Source organism: Schistocerca americana, chromosome 3 (genome assembly GCF_021461395.2).
Source record: "Schistocerca americana isolate TAMUIC-IGC-003095 chromosome 3, iqSchAmer2.1, whole genome shotgun sequence".
Lineage (NCBI taxonomy): Eukaryota > Metazoa > Arthropoda > Insecta > Orthoptera > Acrididae > Schistocerca > Schistocerca americana.
The window spans coordinates 974,982,885-974,996,242 of record NC_060121.1 but is presented as its reverse complement, the minus strand read 5'-3'; the positions used below and the strand labels follow the sequence as shown (position 1 = coordinate 974,996,242).

At 50.5% G+C, this 13,358-nt stretch overlaps 1 protein-coding gene across 1 annotated transcript in view; it reads right to left on the bottom strand.

Annotated features, from left to right (window-relative positions):
- The window catches only part of LOC124606734 (CD151 antigen-like), a 147,532-nt gene that overhangs the window by 31,404 nt on the left and 102,770 nt on the right, over positions 1-13,358 (bottom strand). Inside the window, exon 3 of the mRNA XM_047138765.1 lies at positions 11,255-11,446. Within this exon, the coding sequence (XP_046994721.1) occupies positions 11,255-11,446 (192 nt within the window). The remainder of the gene's footprint in view (positions 1-11,254; positions 11,447-13,358) is intronic.

Sequence of the window (13,358 nt, the reverse complement as noted above, 5' to 3'; positions counted from 1 at the left end):
TGTCTCGTTCTCGTTCCCCTCTCTGTCTCGTTCTCGTTCCCCCCCTCTGTCTCGTTCTCGTTCCCCTCTCTGTCTCGTTCTCGTTCCCCTCTCTGTCTCGTTCTCGTTCCCCTCTCTGTCTCGGTCTCGTTCCCCTCTCTGTCTCGTTCTCGTTCCCCCCCTCTGTCTCGTTCTCGTTCCCCTCTCTGTCTCGTTCTCGTTCCCCTCTCTGTCTCGTTCTCGTTCCCCCCTCTGTCTCGTTCTCGTTCCCCTCTCTGTCTCGTTCTCGTTCCCCTCTCTGTCTCGTTCTCGTTCCCCCCCTCTGTCTCGTTCTCGTTCCCCTCTCTGTCTCGTTCTCGTTCCCCTCTCTGTCTCGTTCTCGTTCCCCTCTCTGTCTCGTTCTCGTTCCCCTCTCTGTCTCGTTCTCGTTCCCCCCCTCTGTCTCGTTCTCGTTCCCCTCTCTGTCTCGTTCTCGTTCCCCTCTCTGTCTCGTTCTCGTTCCCCTCTCTGTCTCTGTCTCGTTCCCCTCTCTGTCTCGTTCTCGTTCCCCCCCTCTGTCTCGTTCTCGTTCCCCTCTCTGTCTCGTTCTCGTTCCCCTCTCTGTCTCGTTCTCGTTCCCCCCCTCTGTCTCGTTCTCGTTCCCCTCTCTGTCTCGTTCTCGTTCCCCTCTCTGTCTCGTTCTCGTTCCCCTCTCTGTCTCGTTCTCGTTCCCCTCTCTGTCTCGTTCTCGTTCCCCTCTCTGTCTCGGTCTCGTTCCCCCCTCTGTCTCGTTCTCGTTCCCCTCTCTGTCTCGTTCTCGTTCCCCTCTCTGTCTCGTTCTCGTTCCCCTCTCTGTCTCGTTCTCGTTCCCCCCCTCTGTCTCGTTCTCGTTCCCCTCTCTGTCTCGTTCTCGTTCCCCTCTCTGTCTCGTTCTCGTTCCCCCCCTCTGTCTCGTTCTCGTTCCCCTCTCTGTCTCGTTCTCGTTCCCCTCTCTGTCTCGTTCTCGTTCCCCTCTCTGTCTCGTTCTCGTTCCCCTCTCTGTCTCGTTCTCGTTCCCCCCCTCTGTCTCGTTCTCGTTCCCCTCTCTGTCTCGTTCTCGTTCCCCTCTCTGTCTCGGTCTCGTTCCCCTCTCTGTCTCGTTCTCGTTCCCCCCCTCTGTCTCGTTCTCGTTCCCCTCTCTGTCTCGTTCTCGTTCCCCTCTCTGTCTCGTTCTCGTTCCCCCCCCCTGTCTCGTTCTCGTTCCCCTCTCTGTCTCGTTCTCGTTCCCCTCTCTGTCTCGTTCTCGTTCCCCTCTCTGTCTCGGTCTCGTTCCCCTCTCTGTCTCGTTCTCGTTCCCCCCCTCTGTCTCGTTCTCGTTCCCCTCTCTGTCTCGTTCTCGTTCCCCTCTCTGTCTCGTTCTCGTTCCCCCCTCTGTCTCGTTCTCGTTCCCCCCCTCTGTCTCGTTCTCGTTCCCCTCTCTGTCTCGTTCTCGTTCCCCTCTCTGTCTCGTTCTCGTTCCCCTCTCTGTCTCGTTCTCGTTCCCCTCTCTGTCTCGTTCTCGTTCCCCTCTCTGTCTCGTTCTCGTTCCCCTCTCTGTCTCGTTCTCGTTCCCCTCTCTGTCTCGTTCTCGTTCCCCTCTCTGTCTCGTTCTCGTTCCCCTCTCTGTCTCGTTCTCGTTCCCCTCTCTGTCTCGTTCTCGTTCCCCTCTCTGTCTCGTTCTCGTTCCCCCCTCTGTCTCGTTCTCGTTCCCCTCTCTGTCTCGTTCTCGTTCCCCTCTCTGTCTCGTTCTCGTTCCCCCCCTCTGTCTCGTTCTCGTTCCCCTCTCTGTCTCGTTCTCGTTCCCCTCTCTGTCTCGTTCTCGTTCCCCTCTCTGTCTCGGTCTCGTTCCCCTCTCTGTCTCGTTCTCGTTCCCCCCCTCTGTCTCGTTCTCGTTCCCCTCTCTGTCTCGTTCTCGTTCCCCTCTCTGTCTCGTTCTCGTTCCCCCCTCTGTCTCGTTCTCGTTCCCCCCCTCTGTCTCGTTCTCGTTCCCCTCTCTGTCTCGTTCTCGTTCCCCTCTCTGTCTCGTTCTCGTTCCCCTCTCTGTCTCGTTCTCGTTCCCCTCTCTGTCTCGTTCTCGTTCCCCTCTCTGTCTCGTTCTCGTTCCCCTCTCTGTCTCGTTCTCGTTCCCCTCTCTGTCTCGTTCTCGTTCCCCTCTCTGTCTCGTTCTCGTTCCCCTCTCTGTCTCGTTCTCGTTCCCCTCTCTGTCTCGTTCTCGTTCCCCCCCTCTGTCTCGTTCTCGTTCCCCTCTCTGTCTCGTTCTCGTTCCCCTCTCTGTCTCGTTCTCGTTCCCCCCCTCTGTCTCGTTCTCGTTCCCCTCTCTGTCTCGTTCTCGTTCCCCTCTCTGTCTCGTTCTCGTTCCCCTCTCTGTCTCGTTCTCGTTCCCCTCTCTGTCTCGTTCTCGTTCCCCCCCTCTGTCTCGTTCTCGTTCCCCTCTCTGTCTCGTTCTCGTTCCCCTCTCTGTCTCGTTCTCGTTCCCCTCTCTGTCTCGGTCTCGTTCCCCTCTCTGTCTCGTTCTCGTTCCCCCCCTCTGTCTCGTTCTCGTTCCCCTCTCTGTCTCGTTCTCGTTCCCCTCTCTGTCTCGTTCTCGTTCCCCCCCTCTGTCTCGTTCTCGTTCCCCTCTCTGTCTCGTTCTCGTTCCCCTCTCTGTCTCGTTCTCGTTCCCCTCTCTGTCTCGGTCTCGTTCCCCTCTCTGTCTCGTTCTCGTTCCCCCCCTCTGTCTCGTTCTCGTTCCCCTCTCTGTCTCGTTCTCGTTCCCCTCTCTGTCTCGTTCTCGTTCCCCCCTCTGTCTCGTTCTCGTTCCCCCCCTCTGTCTCGTTCTCGTTCCCCTCTCTGTCTCGTTCTCGTTCCCCTCTCTGTCTCGTTCTCGTTCCCCTCTCTGTCTCGTTCTCGTTCCCCTCTCTGTCTCGTTCTCGTTCCCCTCTCTGTCTCGTTCTCGTTCCCCTCTCTGTCTCGTTCTCGTTCCCCTCTCTGTCTCGTTCTCGTTCCCCTCTCTGTCTCGTTCTCGTTCCCCTCTCTGTCTCGTTCTCGTTCCCCTCTCTGTCTCGTTCTCGTTCCCCTCTCTGTCTCGTTCTCGTTCCCCTCTCTGTCTCGTTCTCGTTCCCCTCTCTGTCTCGTTCTCGTTCCCCTCTCTGTCTCGTTCTCGTTCCCCTCTCTGTCTCGTTCTCGTTCCCCTCTCTGTCTCGTTCTCGTTCCCCTCTCTGTCTCGTTCTCGTTCCCCTCTCTGTCTCGTTCTCGTTCCCCTCTCTGTCTCGTTCTCGTTCCCCTCTCTGTCTCGTTCTCGTTCCCCTCTCTGTCTCGTTCTCGTTCCCCTCTCTGTCTCGTTCTCGTTCCCCTCTCTGTCTCGTTCTCGTTCCCCTCTCTGTCTCGTTCTCGTTCCCCTCTCTGTCTCGTTCTCGTTCCCCTCTCTGTCTCGGTCTCGTTCCCCTCTCTGTCTCGGTCTCGTTCCCCTCTCTGTCTCATTCTCGTTCCCCCCCTCTGTCTCGTTCTCGTTCCCCCCCTCTGTCTCGTTCTCGTTCCCCTCTCTGTCTCGTTCTCGTTCCCCTCTCTGTCTCGTTCTCGTTCCCCTCTCTGTCTCGTTCTCGTTCCCCTCTCTGTCTCGTTCTCGTTCCCCTCTCTGTCTCGTTCTCGTTCCCCTCTCTGTCTCGTTCTCGTTCCCCTCTCTGTCTCGTTCTCGTTCCCCTCTCTGTCTCGTTCTCGTTCCCCTCTCTGTCTCGTTCTCGTTCCCCTCTCTGTCTCGGTCTCCCTCTGCCGGACTCGTCCTTCTTGGCACAGTCACTCGCCGCAGTTCCACTGCCGACCGCTCCTAGTGAGTTTAGTATCGAGTTGTTCGTTTCTTTCGCTGCGCACGCCCATTCTAGATCAGTTTCAAACCTTTCTTGAACTCTGGGCTTCTGGTTCTTTTCGTATTTTATAATTAGGTAAATTACATAAAAATTACGTTGTGTGTAATACATACATCTTTCCAGGCAACAAAAGGGCATGCCAGCTTACTTCCTTATGTCTATAAACAGCAGCTGCAAATTGTGCGTTTCTGAAAGTATTTGTATCGAGTGTAGCCATGTATGGAAGTGAAACATGGACGATAAATAGTTTAGACAAGAAGAGAATAGTAGCTTTCGAAATGTGGTGCTACAGAATAATGCTGAAGATTAGATGGGTAGATCACATAACTAATGAGGAGGTATTGAATAGAATTGGGGAGAAGAGGAGTTTGTGGTACAACTTGACTAGAAGAAGGGATCGGTTGGTAGCACATGTTCTGAGGCATCAAGGGATCACCAATTTCGTACTGGAGGGAAGCGTGGAGGATAAAAATCGTAGAGGGAGACGAAGAGATGAATACACTAAGCAGATTCAGAAGGATGTAGGTTGCAGTAGGTACTGGGAGATGAAGAAGCTTGCACAGGATAGAGTAGCATGGAGAGCTGCATCAAACCAGTTTCAGGACTGAAGACCACAACAACAACATAAACAGCAGAAGACATACTTATACAAAGGCAAGCTTTTTTCGTTATTAGACGTGCAAAGGAAGTCGGCACGGCACACACGAGTGGCCATTTTCCTTCTTTTTTTGGTCCAGGGTAAAACAGCATGTTCATTGTTGTGGAAGGCAGACCGACATACAACCGAATGAAGTCCGTGCTCCATAATCGAGTGTCTGGTCTCATATTTTGTAAAGAGAATATGATAACTTCTACAGTATCATTTCAGTGGTACAGGGTGGCGCACGAAAAATCGGCCCGAGTACTAGACGGACCATTGTCGCTTACACAATCGTCATCTATTGTTCGAAGTTGTTTGCATTACCTTGTTTGTTATTTCTTCACTGCCTAATTATTACATGTTTATCTATTCTGGTCGTAGCGGTCAACAAATTGTGCGTCATTGGTGAGCAGTCTTTACTCGGGACCGGGTTTTTCGTGTGCCACCTTACTTACATTATTTCACTGCGATCAGCCACATAACGCTGCAGTTGACTAAAAGAGAGGTTTTGCAGAATCACTGAAGTTACTTCTATAAGTGTTTGAGGATTCTCTAATGAATAAAACCTCTGTACCCCAGGGGGAGGCAAGTGCCCCCTCTTGGCGCCTTCCATCCTTCAGTCAAAAAAATGTTCAAATGTGTGTGAAATCTTTTGGGAGTTGACTGCTAAGGCATCAGTCCCTAAGCTTACACACTACTTAACCTAAATTATCCTAAGGACAAACACACACACCCATGCCCGAGGGAGGACTCGAACCTTCGCCGGTCCCTCAGTCACCTACGCTGCTAATTTTAAATTTTTCCATAAGAATCATACACCACGCATAAATGAACGATGAACGAGTACCAATGAACGATTCCCAAAAATGAGCGATCACCAGTGAACTAGTTTCCAAGGATGAACGAGTTTGCCCATCTGTACTCCACATGGGATTGCAAAAAAATGTCTCTGAGCACTATGCGACTTAACTTCTAAGGTCACTAGTTCCCTAGAACTTAGAGCTACTTAAACCTAACTAACTTAAGGACATCACACACATCCATGCCCGAGGCAGCATTCGAACCTGCGACCGTAGCGGGCGCGCAGTTCCAGACTGAAGCGCCTAGAACCGCTCGGCCACACCGGCCGGCTCATGGGATTGCAATTTCGAGTTATTGTAGGCTTTCCAAACCAGCAGAATAACTTGATTGCTCACTGAGTATCGCTCACTCCCGACTAGATAATTCAGGTTTATTCGTGAGTACCTCCAGGGTCTGAGAAGACCGCTGCACGAAAATTGTAAGTCACATGAAAAGTGACACAGATCAGTGTACAGGACATCTCATAAAGTTTCGATTCGTAGTACGCTCTTTTGCTCTGTTTAGAATGCACAATAGGCGCCAAGCATGTCACAGTTTGTAGAAAAATTGCCCGCTCGGTATGACCGCACTGAACTAGTTCGCACATGCCGAGAGGCAACTCAATGAACACGTGACTTCGCAGGCTTTCCTGGTGTAATAACTCTTGAAAATCTCTTCGGGTCTTCTGCCGGATCCTTAAAATTTATTTATTTATTTAATCGTATGGCTAGGGCCTCCTGTCGGGCAGGCCGTTCGCGGGGTGCCGGTCTTTCAATCTGACGCCACTCCGGCGACCTGCAGTCGATGAGGATGATAGGATCATGATGAGGACAGCACAACACCCAGTCCCTGGGCGGAGAAAATTCCCAGACCCAGCCGGGAATCGAACCCGGGTCCAGAGGATTGACAATACGTCACGCTGACCATTCAGCTACTGGGGGCGGACATCCTTAAAGCAACGTGATTCACTATTTCCGCGATCTAGCTGTCCACCATCTTCAGGAGAATGCTGCTGGTGCTGAGTCCCGCTGAACACTGATGCCAAGGCTGTCGTCCTATATATCCAGGTCTCCTTACCGTACGCGGCGTGGGCGCTGTCCTCGAAGACTGGGCTGGTGGCGCCCCCCTAGTAGAACGGTATATCGCACTCAAAGACTATTTTCATACACTCGGGCTGGCCGCATCGAAGAACGTTCTGTTTTCATGGGGGATAGTACAGGGTTCCACGTCTTCCTAAGAAGAAAACTCCAAAGAAAGCTCCAAACAGCTCGACGAAACTGTGGCGGTACTAACATGAGACTTAATGCTGGACGGAGTACAACTATGCCTGAACACACAGTGCACCGAACACTCCAACTACGGCCTCCGCAGCTGACGACCCATGCATGTGCCAGTGTTAACACCACGACACTGGCTACTACGACTGAAATGGGCAAGTGACTCTTAAAACATCAACTCCCCACAGGATCCATCGTTTGCGTCCTACACTTTCATCTAAACAAACTTAGGAGTAAAATGCAAGCACTGTCATTGGTCACTCCCAGCTTCCAATGACAGTGGTCCTCTAAAAAAAAAAATGCTGCTTACTGACTGGACTTTTCAAAATTCTCTTCCGTCCAAGTGTTGGAAATCACCTGCCACCCTGGCAGGAAAGACGGATCTATGATATCCAGATTGGACCAAATCCGTCCCTCTTCGTCCAGATAATGCAAACCAGCTCTACTGGAGGACGCGCCCAAGCGGAGGCCAGGAGTAATACACTAATCAGTCAGAATATTATGACCCCCTACCTAATAGCCGGCAGGTGCACCTTTGGCACGGATAAAAGCGGCGACGCGTCGTGGCACGGAAGCAATGAGGCCTTCGTAGGTCACTGAACGCACAAGTCACCTAACTGTGGTGTCACCGCCAGACACCACACTTGCTAGGTGGTAGCCTTTTAAATCGGCCGCGGTCCGCTAGTATACGACGGACTCGCGTGTCGCCACTGTCAGTAATTGCAGACCGAGCGCCGCCACACGGCAGGTCTGGAGAGACTCCCTAGCACTCGCCCCAGTTGTTCAGCCGACTTTGCTGGCGAAGCTGCGCTGACCGATGCGCTCTCATTTGCCGGGACGATGGTTGGCATGGCCTTAAGCTAGGTCATTGGGTGCGACCTAGCAAGGCGCCATTACCAGTGTATAGTAAAATGGAGATTATATCTGTACAAGAGCGATGTACACCGATTGTGGATTAAAGGTCAGTATTGCAGGATTTTCGCACTTTATTCCAATTCTCAAGACATTGTCCTGTTCCAGACCTCGCGCCGGTCTGCGTGTATTTGGACGCGTGCATTTCGGCCTCCTCAAGTAGCACGGTGTTGGCTCTTATGCCAACACCTCACTAACTCCAGTAAATTCTGGGGATGGGGCGATGAGCTTTGGCGCCACTTTCAATCACATCCCAGATGTGTTCGAGCGAATTCAGATCTGGCGAGTTGGGGGTCGAAGACATCCGCCATTATGTTCCTTGAACCACTCCATCACGGTCCTGGCCTTGTAACATAACGCTTTATCTTGTTGAAAAAATGGCACTGCCGCCGTGAAACATGATTGTCATGAAGGGATGCTCAGCATTCAGTGTACGATACTCCTTGGCCGTCATGACGCCTTGAACGAGCTCCACTGGACCAATGCACGCCCACGTGAATGTTGCCCAGAGCATAATGGAGCCATCACCAGTTGCCACAGTATAGGTTTCAAGGAGCTTTTCCCTGGAAGACGACGACTTCGCGTCCTCCCATCAGCATGATGAAGAAGGTATTGGGATTCATCAGACCTTGCAACACCTTGCCACGTCGCCAACGTCCAGTACCGAAGGTCACGTGTCCATTTCAGTCGTAGTTGCCGTTGTCGTGGTGTTAACATTGGCACATACATGAGTCGTCGGCTGCGGAGGCCGTAGTTGGAGTGTTCGGTGCACTGTGTGTTCAGGCATAGTTGTACTCCGTCCAGCATTAAGTCTCATGTTGGTACCGCCACAGTTTCGTCGAGCTGTTTGGAGCTCCTGATATGCAGGAATCTGCTTCATACGTTCACAAAAGTGTAGGACGCAACCGATGGATCCTGTGGGGAGTTGATGTTTTAAGAGTGGGCATACATACGGTTGTTCATAAGTACCTGTGTGCTTTCAGAAGACCACAGTAGCAAAACTACAAGACATACAGAAAATCACTAGCATCAATGGATAAAACATCTCTCCAAGTTTTTAACCCATATTACAGGTGCTCAATATGGACATCGTTTGTAATGCAGCGAATGTCAATAGTTGCGTGCGATTCATCCCAGTCGCTGCTACTGTCCGGGAAGGTGCAGCATCAGCAGACCGCTTTGGGGAGTTGTTCATTGGGTTGAAAGCCTCTTAGGATTTGGTGCCGGCTACTGAAATCAACGTAATACAATATGTCGGCTGCGGAGGCCGTAGTTAAGAGTGTTCAGTGCACTATCTGTTCACGCATACTTGTACTCTGTCCAGCATTAAGACTGATCTTAGTTCTGCCACAGTTTGCCACTTGTCCTGTTTTACCAGCCTACCCAGCTTAGGTAGTCCGACATTTCTAGAGAGAGGTGACCGCCCAATACCACCACGTCTGAGCGTGGGTACACCTTGGTTTTGCCACGTGCTGAAGACACTCACCGCAGCAGGTCGGATTGTAGCCTATCGCGATTGCGGTTTATCGTATCGCGACATTGCTGCTCGCGTTGGTCGAAATCCAATGACTGTTACCAGAATATGGAATCGGTGGGTTCAGCAGGGTAATACGGAACGCCGTGCTGGATCCCAGCGGCCTCGTATCACTAGCAGTCTGATGACAGGCATCTTATCCGCATGGCTGTAACGCATCGTGCAGCCACGTCTCGATCCCTGAGTCAACAGATGGGGACGTTTGCAAGACAACAACCATCTGCACGAACAGTTGGACGACGTTTGCAGCAGCGTGGACTATCAGCTCTGAGACCACGGCTGTGGTTACCCTTGACGCTGCATCACAGACAGGAGCGCCTGCGATGGTGTACTCAACGACGAACCTGGGTGCACGAATGGCAAAACGTCATTTTTTCAGATGAATCCAGGTTCTGTTTACAGCATCATGATGGTCGCATCCGCGTTTGGCGACATCGCGGTGAACACACATTGGAAGCGTGTACTCGTCATCGCCATACTGGCGTTATCACCCGGCGTGATGGTATAGGGTGCCATTGGTTACACGTCTCGGTCACCTCTTGTTCGCATTGACGGCTCTTTGAACAGTGGACGTTACATTTCAGCTGTGTTACGACCCGTGGCTCTACCCATCATTCGATCCCTGCGAAACCCTAGTTTTCAGCAGGATAATGCACGACCGCATGTTGCATGTCCTGTACGGGCCTTTGTGGATACAGAAAATGTTCGACTGCTCCCCTGGCCAGCAGCACATTCTCCAGATCTCTCACCAATTGAAAACGTCTGGTCAATGGTGGCCGAGCAACAGGCTCGTCACAATACGCCAGTCACTACTCTTGAGGAAGTGTGGTATCGTGTTGAAGCTGCATGGGCAGCTGTACCTATACACGCCCAGTCGTATCAAGGCCGTTATTACGGCTCAAGGTTGTTGTTCTGGGTACTGATTTCTCAGGATCTATGCACCCAAATTGCGTGAAATATAATCACATGTCAGTTCTAGTATAACATATTTGTGCAATGAATATCCGTTTATCATCTCCATTTTTTATTGGTGTAGCAATTTTAATGCCCATGCAGCTTCAACACGATACGACAGTTCCTCAAGAGTAGTGACTGGCGTATTGTGAAGAGCCAGTTGGTCGGTCACCATTGACCAGACGTTTTCAGTTGGTGAGAGATCTGGAGAATGTGCTGCTGGCCAGGGCATCAGTCGAACATTTTCTGTATCCACAAAGGCCCGTACAGGACCTGAAACATGCGGTCGCGCATTATTCTGCTGATATGTAGAGTTTCGCAGGGATCGAATAAAGGGTAGAGCCACGGGTCGTAACACATCTGAAACGTAACGTCCACTGTTCAATGCGCCGTCAATGCAAACAAGAGGTGACCCAGACGTGTAACCAGTGGCACACAATAGCATCACGCCGGGTGATACGCCAGTATGGCGATGAGGAATACACGCTTCCAATGTGCGTTCACCGCGATGTCGCCAAATGCGGATGCGACCATCATGATGCTGTAAACAGAACCTGGATTCATCCGAAAACTGACGTTTTGCCATTCGTGCACCAAGGTTGGTCGTTGAGTACACCATCACAGGCGCTCCTGTCTGTGATGCAGCGTCAAGGGTAACCGCAGCCACGGTCTCCGAGCTGATAGTCCATGCTGCTGAAAACGTCGTCGAACTGTTCGTGCAAATGGTTGTCGTCTTGCAAACATCCCCGTATGTTGACTCAGGGATCGAGATTTGGCTAAACGATCCGTTACAGCCATGCGGATAAGATGCCTGTCATCTCGACTGCTAGTGATACGAGGCCGGTGGGATCCAGCAAGGCGTTCCGTATTACCCTCCTGAACCCACCGATTCCGTATTCTGCTAACGGTCATTGGATCTAGACGAACGCGAGCATCAATGTCGCGATACGATAAACCGCAATCGCGATAGCCCACAATCCGACCTTAATCAAAGTCGGAAACGTGATGGTACGCATTTCTTCTCCTTACACGAGGCATCACAACAACGTTTCACCAGGCAACGCCGGTCAACTGCCGTTTGTGTATGAGAAATCGGTTGGAAACTTTCCTCATGTCAGCACGTTGTAGGTGTTGCCACCGGCGCCAACCTTGCGTGAATGCTCTGAAAAGCTAATCATTTGCATGTCACAGCATCTTCTTCCTGTCGTATAAATTCCGCGTCTGCAGCACGTCATCTTCGTGGTGTAGCAATTTTAATGGCCGGAAGTGTGGTACTCACGATGAGCAGCAGGCAGCGGTTCTCGCGCCACACCCCGCAGCAGCCGAGGAAGGCGACCGCCAGGGTCACAGCTCCGGCGACCACCAGCACCCATGCGGCGACCACGTACGTGGCGGAGCTCAGCAGCGAGATGTACGTCTGCTTGTCCACCAGCGTCCACACGCCCACGGCGAACACCGCAGCGCCGGCCAGCTGCAACACGACACATTCGTTTCACTCAGGCCCGTCCAGGACATGTGGAGCTGGATGGAGTTAGCAACTTTATCAACCAATTTTTCAAACTATACAATTTTCTGATTCTGTTATGGTTTAATTCGTGCAAGAACCATCTAACCCCTCTGACACACACTAAAACAACAAATACATGACATTTATGGTACATCTAGTCACACACAATAATACACTGAAGCGCCAAAGAAGCTGGTATAGAGACATGTAAACAGCCAGAATACGGCGCTGCGGCCGGCAACGCCTATGTAGCACGACAAGTGTCTGGCGCATTCATTAGATCTGTTACTGCTAAAATTAGAAGGAAGGTCAGCGTTGGCCGTAATTGTGATGATTTATTAACTGCCAAATCGATTTTCGATCACATAATGATCATCTTCTGTGCTTTAGCGTACAAATTAAAGTTCGTACGCACTGGTGTCTGGTTTGATGCAGCTCTCCACGCTACTCTATCCTGTGCAAGCTTCTTCATCTCCCAGTACCTACTGCAGCCTACATCCTTCTGAAACTCCTTAGTGTATTCATCTCTTGGTCTCCCTCTACGATTTTTACCCTCCACGATTCCCTCCAATGCTAAATTGCTGATCCCTTGATGCCTCAGAACATGTCCTACCAACCGGTCCCTTCTTCTAGTCAAGTTGTGCCACAAACTCCTCTTCTCCCCAATTCTATTCAATACCTCCTCATTAGTTATGTGATCTACCCATCTAATCTTCTTCATTCTTCTGTAGCACCACATTTCGAAAGCTTCACTTCTTTTCTTGCCTAAACTATTTATCGTCCACGTTTCACTTCCATACATGGCTACACTCCATACAAATACTTTAAGAAACGACTTCCTGACATTTAAATCTATACTCGATGTTAACAAATTTTTCTTCTTCAGAAACGCTTTCCGTGCCATTGCCAGCCTACATTTTATATTCTCTCTACTTCCACCATCGTAAGTTATTTTGCTCCCCAAATAGCAAAACTCCTTTACTACATTAAGTGTCTCATTTCCTAATCTAATTCCCTCAGCATCACCCGACTTAATTCGACTACATTCCATTATCCTCGTTTTGCTTTTCTTGATCTTCATCTTATATCCTCCTCTCAAGACACTGTCCATTCCGTTCAACTCCTCTTCCAAGCCTTTTGCTGTCTCTGACAGAATTACAATGTCATCGGCGAACCTCAAAGTTTTTATTTCTTCTCCATCGATTTTAATACCTACATCGAATTTTTCTTTTGATTCCTTCACTGCTTGCTCAATAAACAAATTGAATAGCATCGGGGAGAGGCTACAACTCTGTCTCACTTCCTTCCCAACCACTGCTTCCCTTTCATGCCCCTCGATTCTTGTAACTGCCATCTGGTTCCTGTACAAATTGTAAATAGCCTTTTGTTCCCTGAATTTTACCCCTGGCACCTTCAGAATTTGAAAGAGAGTATTCCAGTCAACATTGTCAAAAGGTTTCTCTAAGTCTACAAATTCTAGAAACGTAGGTTTGCCTTTTCTTAATCTAGCTTTTAAAGTAAGTCGTATGGTCAGTATTGCCTCACGTGTTCCCATATTTCTACGAATTCCAAACTGATCTTCCCCGAAGTCGGCTTCTATCAGTTTTTCCATTCGTCTGCAAGGAATTCGCGTTAGTATTTTGCAGCCGTGACTTATTAAACTGATAGTTCGGTAATTTTCACATCTGTCAACACCTGCTTTCCTTGGGATTGGAATTATTATATTCTTCTTGAAGTCTGAGGGTATTTCGCTTGTCTCATACATCTTGCTCACCAGATGGTACAGTTTTGTCAGGACTGGCTCTCCCAAGTTTCGACTCAGGTCTTTCAGTCCTCTGTCAAACTCTTCACGCAGTATCGTATCTCCCATTTCATC